The 15451-nt window shown below is 38.5% G+C and overlaps 1 protein-coding gene across 1 annotated transcript in view; it reads left to right on the top strand.

Annotated features, from left to right (window-relative positions):
• The window catches only part of LOC107295844 (sex comb on midleg-like protein 2), a 37302-nt gene extending 23056 nt beyond the window's left edge, over positions 1–14246 (top strand). Inside the window, exons 4-5 of the mRNA XM_015825182.1 lie at positions 12151–12420; positions 13352–14246. Coding sequence (XP_015680668.1) covers positions 12151–12420; positions 13352–13530 — 449 coding nt within the window. The 3' untranslated portion in view covers positions 13531–14246. The remainder of the gene's footprint in view (positions 1–12150; positions 12421–13351) is intronic.
• The last annotated feature ends 1205 nt before the right edge of the window (positions 14247–15451 follow it).

The raw sequence follows: 15451 nt of genomic DNA, 5'->3' as shown, positions 1-15451 counted from the left end.
TTTTTAATCAAGTTTTGTTGAAATGTCATTTTACCATTGTAATCTATTTTCTCTATAATTCTTGATTTCTGCTTCTTTCGTAATTGATAGGCCAACCACCTTCCTGGTTTATTTGCATTAGAAAATGTGTTATACTTCATATACCTTAAACTAGTTGCCGTCTGATCTGCTATTAACATGTTAAATTGTTCCCTGAGCACAGTAATGGATACTTTTAAATTATTATCCAGTGGATTCAAAATAAAAGCCTGTTCTTTCAATTTAATCTCTTCCTCCAGCTCTTTACGTTTTTGCGCTTGTTTACGCCTATGAACATTATTCATATAAATCAAATTTCCTCTCATATAGGCTTTACTAGCATCCCAGACCATCAAAATTGAAGTACCTTTGTGCATATTCAACAAAAAAAATTCTTTCAATTGATGTCTACATTTCTGTAAATTTATATCATATCTAAATAAGTTCTCATTCAATCTCCAAGTCCTTCTGCTCCCTTCTTCAGCACGTAGCTCCATCCATACCAGACTATGATTTGACAATGTCCTGGGGAAAATCTTGATATTCTTCACCCTAGAACAAAAATCATTAGTAATTAAAAAAAAAGTCAATTCTGGAATAAGATTGGTGCCTGTCCGAGAAAAAAGTAAAATCTCTTTCTTCCATATTTCTCTCTCGCCATATATCTTTTAATTCCAATTCATCCTTCAAGTCAAAAAAAGTTTTAGGCAATGTTGAATTAAGTGTTTTTGAAGAACCTTTCTTATCTTTTCTTGAATCTAAAACACCATTCCAATCCCCCATCATAATAACTGATTTATAATCCAGTTGGTTTATTTTCCGATGTAACAATTTATAGAACTGTTTCTGCTGTTGATTTGGGGCATATAATCCAATAATAAGACATTTCTTCCCATTCAATAATATTTCAACAAGAACATATCTTCCTTCTGAATCAGCATCAATCAATTTGTGTTGGAAGTCTTTCCTGATATAAACAACTACTCCACCTCTTTTCTGCGGCGCAGGTGCCATAAAATGTATACCCAACCGTGAATTAGACAAATATTTTTGATCTTTAGCTGTAATATGAGTTTCTTGTAAACAAACAACATCATTTTTATGTTGTTTCAAATAATAGAATATCTTTTTCCTTTTATGTGGAGAATTCAAACCATTAACATTCCAAGTCAGGAACCTTGCCATCTTTAGTGGCAGCGAGCCTCTGGAGCGCACCTTGTAGATCAGCTGTTACTGATTTCTTCGGCCTCGCCCCTCCCACTGGCTCCGAGATGACTTGCTGTGCAACGGGTACATCCACTCTTTGTTGCTCTCTTTCTTTACATTTGTGAGCTGCACGGGTCATTCTTTGTTATTTGGGATCTTCTCTAATTTCCATAAGTTGTTGCTTAACTTGCTCTTGATTTTGTAATTCTATGAAACTTGATGACAATATAGCTCCTTCAGCCACTTTATCTTCACCAGTTCTTTCCTTCCTGGCACCTTGAGGAGATGATGGAGAACCTGCTTTCATGATTGAATTATAAAAATCTTTTGCCTTTACAATGGTGTTGAGCCTATAGCGTATTCCCATGTAATTAACCATAATACCAGCAGGTATCTCCCATCTGAATTGAATTTGACGCTTTTTCAACTCTTCAGCCAGGAAGGCAAAATCCTTCCTTCTTCTGAGTATTTTGGGTGGTATCTCCTTTAAAATTATAACATCTTGTCCTGATACTTGAAATCTTTGATTGTAAAAAGCTTGAATAATTTGATTACGGATTGATTTTCTGGAAAAATAGATAACAACATCTCTTGGGAGGTTTCTCTGTCTTGCAATCCATGAATTGACTCTAAAAAATTTTTTCCATTTCTCTTATTATTTCATCAGGTTGGCAGGATAAAACCAAGGCGTTTAGACGACGTTAGAGTAGGAGATCAAAGAGAACTCGTAAAAGAGAGTCGGGAGAATAAGAGTTTCGTATAAGGTAAAGAGACATAACACTGTTTTCCTGGAGTAAAACTCAATTTAGGTGACGGAGGAGGTGAAAGGGGAATCTAAGTTCCACATTTTCAACATGATCCTCCACTTCCTCCACCCATCCTTCAATACGCTCTACATGGACAGCCAGACCTTGCAATGCAAACACTATGTCATCTCTCAACTCTGTATTCTTCTCTTCAAGTTTCTCTTCAAGTTTCTTTTCAAACATATCCTCCATTTCCATTCTAATCTGTCTAGCATTGTCCTTTAATGCATCTTGAATATCTTTCAGTGTAAGTGCTGGGATTGGGGAGGAGGGCAGAGGAGTCTTAGATTTTGGCTGCTGTGGTGTTTGAACAGCTGGGGGGGAGACTGTACTTTTCTGAGGAACAAAAGTTCCCACACGCTTAGAAGCCATTTTACTTCTCTCCTCCTTCTCTTATAGTTTCACTTATAAACATAAGTTAAAATCTTGTAGAGGTCATATATAAATCTTGTAAAGTCTTGTAATCACCTCAAGCAGTGGTAAAAACAGAAAGCTTATCCAACCAGCTCAAAGTAACAAAATCTGTTACAATAGTAATCCAAAAGAAAATCTCCAGAAAGTGAAAGTCTCATGTATTTTCAATTTAAAAAAAACAGAAATGCCCATCCGCAGCCATACTTCTTCTTCTTCCAGTTAACATAAAAAACGAAGAAGATACTTTAATTCTAGAGTTAAGGTTTCAGTCCAAACAATTTTTAAATCCTCCTGGTAGGCTCTGTCTGCCTGTAAAATTCAACTCACGCTTTCCTTGAAAGGCAGAGGCTGAATCCGCGTCTAGCTTCGTTTCGACGAAGGCAGCCTGAAGCACGGAGGAATCTCCGACTCCGGGGGAGCTCACCTTAGCCCTCACAGCTGTCAAAATGCAAGGGCTAGAGAGCTCTACCCCTATCGGAGAAGCTCACCCCCTCCCCTTTGCCCGGGGAAGGGGATTCCAAGCTGCAGAACAGCTGTTCCTGCGGCTCTTACATGTCTTCAGGGCGGACAGCTCACAGAGGAGCTGCCATCGGCGCCGCGATTCAAACCGGAAGTCAGACATGTCTCTTATTGAATGTTAATGTTATGATGTATTTTGTACAATGTACATTGTATAACATTAATTTAGAGCTATATTTAACTATATATTTTTCATTACCACTTTTTTTCTATAACCATAATAGAATGCACAAAACTGTTCTTCCACAATGGCTGGGATGCAAAAGCTTGTTCACTCTGAGGACTACAACTGACCTTTGAGTAGGATTCAAGTTATTAGGTCATACCAAGACAGAAATATAGCTTCTTTCTACTTATTTTATTAACATTGAAAATTGTAATTGAATGGGGACTTCCGGTTTGCTGCCGCCACCGTTGCAGACACTTAGAAGGCAACTCCGTCTTCCATGTCCAATTTTCTTTTGCTGGGGGACCCTGGAAAGGGTCAAAAGTCGCCCTGTAGGGGCGATGAGCAAGGAGGGGACCCCCCCACCTGATCGTGGGAGGGTGGCAGCCCTCCTGCTTGATCCGGGGCAGCCCTCCAAACTGGCGGAGAAAAGACCGGCCATAGCAATATGGCTCGTGATTAGGCTGCAGACAGCTGAAGTCAAATTTACTATCAAGCACTCTGAAAGCAACGTGGATGAAACTGGGTGAGATTTTATTTTCTCTTTATCCAAAGTACCTTCTTTTCCTGTAAAGGCTGTTTGAAGTATCTTCCCCCTGTGAGGAGAGAGAGAAGGGAATTTCTGTCGCACCCTCTAAGAATAACGGCATCTGATTACCCAGGGGAATCAAAGCATTAAAAAGAACAACTTTAATCTAATTGGATTTATATGTTTTTGAAACTTGGGGACTAAAATTCTTCATATTTCTATTGGAGACTTTTGTTTTTACTCACAAAAAAGAAATAATTGGGACTTAAAAAACTCTAAATAATTTGGGACTTAAACAAAATCTAAACTGTATTGGTGGCATCTGGTGGTGAAACTTGGTATTGCAATTTGTTATTTCCTAAAAAGACTTGGCTCAAAGCCCACACTCAGATAAGATTTTCCTGACCTTGGAGCCACTTGCGAGAAGATTCAGCTGTAGGAGAACATCTGGGCAGCAAAATTGGCTCATTTGAACTGTGACTGTAAACTTTTACTGATCTTTGTTTAACAAATAACTTCTACTAGAAAGACTATTTACAAACAAGTGAAAGATGGATGAAGACGAGAAAAAAAAACTTTGCTATGATGAAAGCAATACATGAAAGCATTCTTGCAGCTTGTGATAAAATAAGACCGAAAACAAAAGACCAAGATGCCAGCTTAGATGCATAAAGCCAAATTTTGACCATAACTAAAGAACCAACAATGCAAAAGAAAACAGAAGAAGTGGGACAACCAAAGATGAAGACAGAGGACTCAATTGATCATCAAGTACACCTGACAGAAAATCCAGAAAAGGAAGCGACAACATGAAAAATGGAAATGACTTTGTTTATAAATCAGAAGAAGTTTGAGAAAAAAATGAAACAGATTGAATTGAAGACAAATACATTAGAGCAAATAGGGAGAACTGGAATAACAGGGAGACAATTTAATGGATACAAATGGGCTAGTTCTCCCAGAAAAATGGCAATCAAATAGTCTCCTTTAATTCAAACAACACGTGTAAGAATAGAGGGAGATCTATTTGATGATTTAAAGGCGTTGATAGGGAAGCCTAATTGGCAAAGGAAGAAAGCTAGAATTGAAAAAACTGGGACTTTGACTCATTAGAGGGGATTTTATATTGCCAATAAGAGGGTTAAAGGGAAATGTTGAGATAAGGGGAATTTTGGTTTTTAGATTTATAATATTTGGAAACGAGTTGACAATAAGGATTTTATCAGCTCAATATTTAAAAATTGGACTTAAAATGGAAAAGAAAGTTAAATACTATGAATATGTTTGATTTATTGATTAACCCAGGCAATATATAGAATGGTCTTGATTTATTAAAGGGGATATTGTGTTATTAAGTAGATGATTAAATATGATGGGAAATAGATAACTCTTAGGAAATAGAACAAGATTATATTTAAATAGATAAAATATGTATTTTGGATATCAAAATTTGGTATGAAGTGAGATAAGGGAAATTTTGGTTACCCAAAGACTGAAAAATATAAATATTAAAGGTTAAATTGGAATTTTGATAAGAAATTGAGTAAATTTAATAACAGTATATAGATTGTTTATGAAGACTGAATGTAATCAAGATATGTATAAGCTAAAATTTTATTGATAAATGTAACAGTGATGCCTTTATTGAATTGATATAATTAGAAATGTACCAACCTGAACATGAGACAGTAATTGTTAAGGGAAAAAGAGAAGAAATATTTGATGTTGTAGCCTGAGATTTGTACTAAGATTTTGTTATTGAGCTATTGATTAACCCAGTCACCACGTTGCTTTTTAAATACCTAAATGTAAAATTGCAAAATTAATAAAATATTATATAAAAAAAGAAAATTGTAATTGAATGGTAACATGCAGAGAGTTAGGGGGTTTACCAGAGACTTTGATGGATTTTATATTGTCCTGTAAAAAAGTTAGGAAATAAAGAAATGGAGAAAAAGTAAATATGCCCAGAATTATTTGTCTCTTTCCCTATTTTTGAAAATTAACGTATACTTAAAATCAGCATGTTCACAAAAAAGGGACAAGGTGGTTAAGTATGGATGTTTTAATTCTTGCCTATTTTATCATTGACCAATGACCAAACCTTGTATATTAAACATACAAAATAGGCAATAATTAAAGCATCCTTATTTAACCACCTTGCCCCCTCAATTACACATAGATGAGAACATTAATTTCAGTTCATTAGTTTGTTATGTGCTTCTGATTCAATTTTCATTTATGGAAAAAAGTGCCCACTTTTTGTATGAATGATATATTTATTTCTCATCTCAAGGTATCTATGATTTATCACTTGTTGTATATTATGATTAATGATTGTAACTATGAGCTATGATATATGACCTGTCACTTTGTTGTTTGTATGTACACTGAGAGCTTATGCACTGGAGACAAGTTCCTTGTGTGTCCAATCACACTTGGCCAATAAAGAATTCTGATTTCTAATTTTCTAATTTCATACTTAAGTTCCTCATTGGGAATGCTTTGAAGTAAATACTATAGAAAAATACATGGACAGAAGGAATTGCATCACAATTAAAGGTCCATGTGCATTTTCCATGAGGCATGTACTAACTAAGGTGGCCCTTCACCCATTCATCTTGTATTCCATATCTGTCTCTAGAGAAGCTTTCCTGAACCTGTTGTGACTGCTACACTGGCAAATATTGTTGTATCTAGTGATTCTAAACTATTTCTAAACTTGCTACAATAGACATTTGAAGTCTTTGTAAAGTGAAGCTTTAAGTTCTTTCCAGAAAACAGTCCTCTCCCCACTTATTTGGTTTTCTTTTAAAGAGATGCTAAAACTTTGCAAGATTTAAGGCACCCAAAGGACCTAAATATGATCCTGCCACAAATGTTATAATGTACAACATAAGTGAAGACAGTCAATCACACTTCACTACAGTTCTGGGCATCCCATCCAGAATCACACATTCAAAATTTTACAAGCAATCAAGGCTTCCATACACTCAGAAGAATTTAGTCTCATAGAATTTACTCTTATTTCTTCATAGAAATTTCAGATCCATCAATCAGATTAGAATTAAATATTTCTAAATTCAGGAATGCATTTTAAATATCAAAATGAGTTCAATCCTTCCAGACAAAAACAACAAGGGATGAGAGAAGGAAGCTCTTCTGAGGTATCAGATTGGAAATTGATTACCTGAAAATTACTGAGAGATCTAAATCCAAACAGTATGTCAAAGGAAATTAGCAGTCTTCCCTTATTAGGGGGAAGGGTATCACTCAACATGCCATAAGAATTGATATGTGCTTGCTTCAGGCTGTGCAGATTCCCTCCTTGTAGATCATGACGTGTCTGAATAATGGAAATGGATAAGTCGGAGTAAAGCATCTCATGGAAGCATAGAGAAGACATTCTGTTTTATCTCTTTTATCAGAGAGGTACTTGAGACCCAAAGAATTCTTTCCAAATCATTTTTGAAGTTAGCAAACTGTCTTTCCATATGTAGAGAGCTACCACAGATTCCCAATTCACAATCCTTTTAAACAGTTTAGAAGATAATCTTCACCTGCCCCAGTGTTCTTCCAATTTTCAATTTATCATTCAATTTCTACATTTCTGAAAAAGTAACTGGCATCAATTTAGGTAACAAATTATTATTTTAGAGTTAACACATGTCATGATTGACTCACTATGCAGCCCCGCTCTGAACCAGACAACAGTAGTGGGATGGGGGAGGGAAAGCAGTGGAATATATACGGGAGGTTTGGGAATGAAATTTGGAATGCAAGTGTGCTGACTGGAAGGTGAGACAGACTCAATACTTCAAGGTCACTGGCTGGGAATGTCCGAGGCAGACAGACCATTCCCAAAACAAAGCGAGTTCAAATGATTGGTGGACAATGGACAATGGGAAGTCTGGGGAAAAAAGGGAAAGTTTTCCTATGCTGTTTGTTCATGAAATCATTAGAACCGGCTTTTCTACTTCTGTACCCATATGGAATCTTCAGTAAAATTATACTCTTGGTAAAAAAATGTCCCAGGAGTTTATTTTGGGATGGTTACATTACACCAGTTCTCATAGAAATAGCCTACCTGGATCCCGACAGGAGGTCAACCCCGAAATATTGGTTATGGGCAAAAACTTAGAAGAGAAGAAGCCGGGAGGGGTCCTGGCTTGGGTAAACCAGCACCACCTCAGTATGGAGCAGGAGTGCAACCAGCCAGTGTGCACCCGAAACCAAAGAGAAGTCTGAGCAACTGGCTGCAGCCACTAAGTGAATGAGGGATGTACCATACCAGGGGCCAAAGACAACAAATGTGGGCAAAGGCCGGGCAAGGAATGTGGGCAAGGCAGCGAAGGTTGAAGATCCCCTTCTCCCTTCTGGGGTCAACGTGGTTCAAGGCAGCAAGTGCAAAGTGAAGCAACTAGCTGAATGGGACAACCCTGTTGAGCTCCCGACCACCAGCCGCAGCCCATCCATGAAACAGTTGAGGGGAGAAGTTTGGAAGGATGGAGATTCATAGTACACCAACGCTGGGAGCCACAACCGCTGCCAACAGGCCAGGAGTCATGAGAACCCCGGCGGTCCTGGCTACTCCTGCTATTCTTCAGCTGGTGGCACCGGCGACCAGAGCCCCTGCACAAGCAGCAGCGGGCTTTGCCACTCCTCCATTGCAGCCAGCAGCACCAGTGGCCCTGGCTGCAGTTGGTGCTCTGGCACAAGCAGCTGCAACTGGAATCCTGGCACCGGTGGTGCAGCTGGTATTCTGCCCCAGGGATTCATCCTGGTACAGGAGGAGTGCCAGCCACTCCCCTGGTGGCCCATGTTGATGGGCGCCCAAACTGCCTAGCCCATTTCCTGGCTCAAGCCTGGCACCACATGGAGCTTTATGGAGTGATATACCCAGACACTATGGCCCGGGTCCATGTCATTGTGGTCAATCTGGAAGAAAGTGCATTGAAATGTTTGTTGTCACTGCATGATGAAAATGCCCCAGAGCTGGAGAACCTTGACCCCTACATGCAAACCCTGCAAGAGCATTTGAAGAGCCCACAGCAGCCCGGCATGGAAGCCTGCATTGATGCCCTGAAGCAGGGGAAGTGACCGGTAATGGAGTACATTCAAGATACCACTACCTAGCCAGCCACTTGAGAGACTGGCCTGACTGCTTACTGGTCTATCATTTCCAACAGAGACTGAACAAAAAACTACCAGAATTGCCTACTCTGGGGAGGTGCTGCGCAACTTGCGAGCATGGTACCATGCGGCCACTGAGGTAGAGATCACCTGATGGAGTTCCATGAACACACTGGGCAGGAGAGTCAGTCCTGCCCTGTGGAGAAGTGAGTGGCTCCTAGAAGGGGAAAAAGGGGTGCACCTCCAGCCAGAGGAGGGAGACCCCGCCAGAACCTTGGTGGAACCAAGTGCCAAGTGTTTCATGCCGTGACTGATAACCGCTCCCCTGCCTCTGAGCCAACCGAAGAAGAAAAAAACTCCCCCGAGGCCAAGGGAGAAAACTCATGCAGGGCAACAGGTCAACAGGCAGGGCTTTTTTTTTTGTCCCTGGTCAAACGAGCCAAGCCGAGCTGACACCTAGTTTTTTTGTTGGTGCTGTTGGAGAATCTGCTGCTGTTTGGGCTTCAGGACTAGAACTGCTTCTATAAGTATTTAAAAATTTTTTGTTGTTACTCTAGAATGCTTGTAAACTGTTTGGAAACTGCTCTTCTTTTTAAGTAGTCACTATTTGTTTCTAAGTACAGTACTTGTAGAAATGCTAGCCAGCCTCCTCACAAGGCATTCTCTAACGTTGTGTTTCCTTGCTTTTATTTTGGAGTTTAGCATATATTATTGTAATTTGTAGGTTTTAAATTTAAATTGCCTCCAGAAGTTGTGGGTGTCCCATTATTGAAAGCTTTTAAGAAGAGACTGGATAGGCATTTATCAGAAATACAGTACTCTCTTGTGAGAGCAGTGGGTTAGACTAGATGATCTTAAGGTCCCTTCCATCTCTGTTACTGTTGCAAGCCAACAGTTCTGTAAATCCCTCTCCCATCTCCCTCTGAGTGCCTGGCTAGAGACTTAAGCTAATTAATGGCAACTGCAAAAATCTTTGCAAAAGGAGATGCAGCCTGCTTGCAGGCATTTAGTTCCTGAGCAGAAGCAAACAGCTGATGGGCGGTGACAGCAGCGGGAAGGCCTCTCAGTTCAGGCAGAGATCAGTGAACAAAGTTGAGGAAATAGTAAGTCAGATCTTTGTTCATTTAACGATCCATTTGATTTAATTAATGAATTTGATTTTAAACATTTGTAAAATTGAATCTGATTCATTTGATGAATCAGGCTCCATTAGGTTCGTACTTCAAGGACTACCAGTACTGCAATGGAGCCGTGATGCAAAGGCGGCAGGGCATTTTGGATTTGTAAAAACCTTTCATCTCGTAAAGAGACAGATTTGGTGACCATGGATGAAGAGACGTAGAAGCCTACATAGCCAGCTGCCCTGTGTGTTCTTTGGTAAAGAGGCTGTCCGGCAAGCCTCCAGGACTGTTACAGATGGTGGACAAGCCCACTGTCCTCTGGAGAGAGATATCTATGGACTTTATTGGGGATCTGCTGGAGAGTTCTTGGAATACTGTGGTCTGGGTCATTACAGACTTATCCTCTAAGCAAGCCCACTTTGTAGTGTGCCCAAGTATCCCTTCTGCTCAATTCCTAGCTAGATTGTTCATACAGCATGTGTACAGCATTCCGAAACACATAATCTTAGATCGGGGAGTGCAATTCACATAAAGGTTTTGGTGTGAGTTCCTGAGCTTTTAGACTCCTCCCAGGGACTTAGCTCCACCCATCACCCTCAAACGAATGGAGCCTGTGAATACAAGAATGCAGTCTTAGAGCAATACCTTTGATACTGTGTGAACTACCAGCAAGACAATTGGGCTGAACCTCTGCCCTTCGCTGAGGTGGTATACAATAACTCTGTACCTAGCAGCACCAGGTTTACCCCCTTTCAAGTGGCCACCAATGTGGAATTTGTGCCTATGCCAGAGCTCCCTAAGGAGACCCCTTCATCGACTTCATTGCCTGAGTGGATAAGTACTTTGAAAGTCATCTGGCCTGTGGTGCACAAATTGGAAGCAGCAAGGGAAGTGCAGAAGAGACAGGCTGACAAGAAGAGAGCACCTCAGAAAGAGTTTAGAATAGGGGATGAGGTATACCTATCCTTGAAGTTCTTGTAGTTGGAGCAGCCCTGCAAGAAGTTGGAGCATCAGTATATAGGTTCTTTCCCTATCATCTGGATTATGAATCTGGTAATGGTGAAATTGAAATTGCCAAAAATAAAACCTCAGGCGCATTCACCTAGTGTTTCACTGTAATTTGTTAAAGCCCTTCCGTAGCTCACTGCTGATGCCGACCATTGAGCCTCCCCCTCCCATATGGGAAGGAGACATTTTGAGATCAAGGAGATTCTTGACTCTTGATGTTACAAAGGGAAGTTGTAATAGTTAGTCTTATTGAAGGGGTTTCCCTTGGCAGAGGCAGAATGGGTGACGGCAATGAATGTCCATGCCCCTAGACTCATGCAGAGGTTCCATGTTAGGTACCTGGACCTACCCCAATAGGTTAAATAGTGCAAAGTGATCATGGTGTAATACGAGTATTTTTGCTTCCTTGTAGGATTAATCATCTTTTGGGAGGGTCAGCATGTCATGGTTGACTCGCTATGCAGCCCCACTTGCAATCAGACAGCAGTAATGGGATGGGGGAGGACAGGCATTGGAATGTAAGGGAGGGTTGGGAGGGAAATTTGGAATGCAAGGGTGCTGACTGGAAGCCTGAGATAGATCCAACATCTCAGGGTCACCGGCTGGGAACAAGACAGGCAGACCATTCCCAAAACAAAGCGAGTGCAAATGATTGGTGGAGAATGGACAATGGAATATCCAGGGGGGAAAGGGGAATGTTTTCCTATGCTGTTTGTGCATGAAATAGTTACAATTGGCTTTTCTACTTCTGTACCCATATGGAATCTTCAGTAAAGTTATATTCTTGGTAAAAAATGTCCCAGGAGTTTCTTTTGCTATCTAACCCAGTGGGACAGTTGACACACAGGATTCTTCTTCATTGAACAAAGCATGCAAAAATGCCTTTCTTAAACTTTGGTTTCAGCATGACAATCCATACTTATTTCTTCACCTTTTAGACAGTTCACTATCAATGTCAAAACATTTGATAAGTTGGATCAGTTTCTTTTGTGTTTCTCTTTCAGCATTTTTTTCCTTTTTTCCAAAATTAATCTTTTGAATTCAAATGACATAGAATGGTCAGTAAAGTTGGATAGTTAGTAATACTATATTCCTTACAGAGTTGTTAATCTATCTTGGTAAAGTTTTCTTAAGTAGGGAATATTTATATTAAAGCAAACTTTTCAATAAAATCGTTATGGTAGATATCACTTTACTAATAATCTGATTGTGTTAAATTCTGTATAGCAGAAACCCTGCCAAATGAAGAAACATCCAAAGAGCACAGGTTTGCTGAGAATTCAATGGATTCTGCACTTAATTCAGTCACCCTGTCAAGTCCTAACAATCAGAATTCCACTGAATATTATACCTCAGGGAACACAGTCTATTTTAGGCATTCTCTTCCTTCAGTATCTGCTACCTCAAACACAGCACCAAATCTACATAAATTATCAAGTGCTACTGGGAACAGAAGTTATTGTGAAGTTGCCAGAAAAAGATTGCAACAGAGAATTGAAGGTATTCTCAAGCTTTTCTAAAATCCATGCTTTGTTTGTGTGCACATAAATATGTATATTCATAAAACTGGCTCTAAAATCATTTTATTATTCTAAGTTTACAAAAGGAATCAGCAAATTTAGCAGACATGCCCAAACCATAATCTTCACTTTGTTCTATTGACATCCTTGGCACAGACTGTGGGTAGCTAATTTAGCATTTATTGAGAGAGAGAGAGAGAGAGAGAGAGAGAGAGAGAGAGAGGAAAGAAAGAGAAAGAAAGAAAGAAAGAAAGAAAGAAAGAAAGAAAGAAAGAAAGAAAGAAAGAAAGAAAGAAAGAAAGAAAGAAAAAAAGAAAGAAAGACCACATACTGTAGATTATACTTGTCTGTTTTCTGCTTCTGGATTTCTCTTTGAGGTAATCTCTGTCGTAATTGAATCACAACATAAATCAAACCATAATCTATTATTTTTGTCAAAATGAGCAATTTTGCTTTGTTTTATAAATGTTATTATACACGTTGTTCCTTGAAGGAAAATCCAATACAGAGGAGTTTTAAGAATAAACATGTATGATTAATAACTAACAGAAACAAGCTACTATCATGGCCTTTCTAACTTAGTACTCTCCAGGTGTGCTAAAATAATAATTTACAGAATGTTTAGTTGGAAGCTGTCATAAATAGGAATTTGGAGAGCCAACATTTGGAAGCCACTAGATTGGGAAAGATACCTTCCCATATTGTATTTGTGTGTGTGTGTGTGTGTGTCTAATGTATAGGTCATTACTACATTAACAATAGCAAGATATTTTCAGATTACGCTCATAAAATGGGAAAATAATGTAGGGGGTTTTGCTTTCTATTCACCAATAAAAGCTATTTGAATGTACCCTCAAAATGCCTTGGTTATTTCTCCAGCTTCTTCAGTTTCATCCTTTTGTGTGTTTAAGCTGCAAGTTCTACCACAGGACCTGATCTCAGTGCACTAAAACAGGAATCTTCCCATCTCTTCAGCAAAGATCCTTCGACATGGTCAATTGATGAAGTAATGCGATTTGTACAAGAAGCAGATCCTCAGGCATTAGCACCCCATACCGAACTCTTCAGGAGACATGTAAGAAAAGTATAATTTATTTTTAATAGTGCCTAGAATCACATGAAATAAAAAAATTCCAATATATTCCTGAAATCTAATGGACTTTTTTCCTCCAAGAGTATTGAAAGCAGAAAACCACCACTGTAGTTTGTACTAGAAAAGATTTTGTGCCAATATAAGTTCTACTTGATACAGAATTATCCTTAAACATAAACTTAATCCTGAGGTCCCATGAATTCTTGCTGTGTTTTGGGGAAACTATTATTAATTACATAAAAATATACAGAGAAAAATCTTAGAACAGGAAAACATAACTTCATATGTGTGAAATGTTCTTCCTGCTCTGTTGACGAATTTGGTAGGATTAAAATGGATTCCAATTAGTTTACCTATTTGTTAGTCTCTGTTTTCTAAACTGATATATGTGAGTAAGGTAACTGGGATAATGTTATGGGGACAAATAATTTATTAGCACTTCTCTTGATCAAAGATGGGACTGAAAAAAAGAAAACCAGATTGTCAAATTCCAGATGCTGCTTCCCCCATCAGCATCAGAAGTCAGGTATTCTTCACATTAGAAAGGCCAAAAAGGGATGTGATGGATGTCGGTTGGGAAGACCTGAGGGTCTGGAGATGTTTCAGGCCACTAATAACTTGACCTTGAAACAATGTTAAATGTTTATCCATCACCAGCATGGAGATGGAGAGATGGATTCAGTGTAGCTCTCATAGCTACTAAAATAAATTGTTTAAACAAAAATGAGAACTGAAAGAACACAGATTCAGGCTTCTGCAGATCCAAAGCAGACAAATTTGCTTTTCATCTGGTATGTACACCTTTGATGTTCCTACTTAAAGGTGTGTGTGTGTGTGTGTATGTATAAATAAATAAATAAATAAATAAATAAATAAATAAATCAGTTATTTATTTAACTTGTATGTTACCTGATTCCCAATAAACTTGGGCAACTCACAACAAAGAAATTATAATTAAACAATTATTAACAATAATTAAATTTAAAGATAAAATATGACAAGTTGAGAAACCAGATGGAATGACATGAGGGGTCTCATTCTCTCTCCCCAAAGGCTTGAGTGAACTTTTTCCTGAAGTCACAAGATCTGGACAAGGTCATAAAGCTCCATGTTCTGCATTAAGGAAATGGACAGGGTGTAACCATACCAGATCCAAAGCTGCTTTGCCTAGTTCAAGTCATAATACTGTAGCTCTCTATATGTATAACTGATTAGAAATACATTAGAAATTATAGTATATATAATTATAAATTGTAAATTTTATAATATAAATTCTGAAGATTTGTCAGTCTCTTCTGAAAATTTCCAAGATGTTCAGATTTGAATTTCTATTTTTCTCTTGGAAGACATGATGATGTGAGAGAGAGGGTTGTGTTGTGTCAGTCTAGAGTAATATTCTTGTTCTGAAACTAGTCATTAATTACTGTCATCTTGTTTCCTCACAGGAAATTGATGGGAAGGCTCTTCTGTTATTGAGGAGTGATATGATAATGAAGTATATGGGTTTGAAACTGGGCCCAGCATTAAAACTGTGTTATCATATAGAAAGACTTAAGCAAAGAAAGTTCTAGGCAGCGAATGCAGTGATAGTGCTGCATTTTAAATAGACAACCAGTCAGGTTCAAAAAGACAACTATATATAATAGGGCAGAAACTTTGCCTGATCGAATGGATCAAATAATCTCACTCAGCTCACAAAGAAATGTCCAGCGTGTTGGTTCTACTAGTCTAATCAGAAAGAAATATCCTAAATCAGCATTGTTTTATAGATACTTCTTAAATATAGAATTTAATGTTAAAAGTTTCACATTATTGTATTTAATAACCTTTTAAAATATGCAGGGAAGAAGTAGTGCTAAGAATATTTATATGAAAAGCTGCAAAATACATTTTCACCTCTTCAGCTTCAGTTGATGCA

This window comes from Protobothrops mucrosquamatus, unplaced genomic scaffold, assembly GCF_001527695.2.
Source record: "Protobothrops mucrosquamatus isolate PMUCROS unplaced genomic scaffold, P.Mucros_1.0 scaffold_198, whole genome shotgun sequence".
In the NCBI taxonomy this organism is placed as follows: domain Eukaryota; kingdom Metazoa; phylum Chordata; class Lepidosauria; order Squamata; family Viperidae; genus Protobothrops; species Protobothrops mucrosquamatus.
Note: the sequence above shows the minus strand (reverse complement) of the source record. Positions and strands in the feature narration are given on the sequence as shown.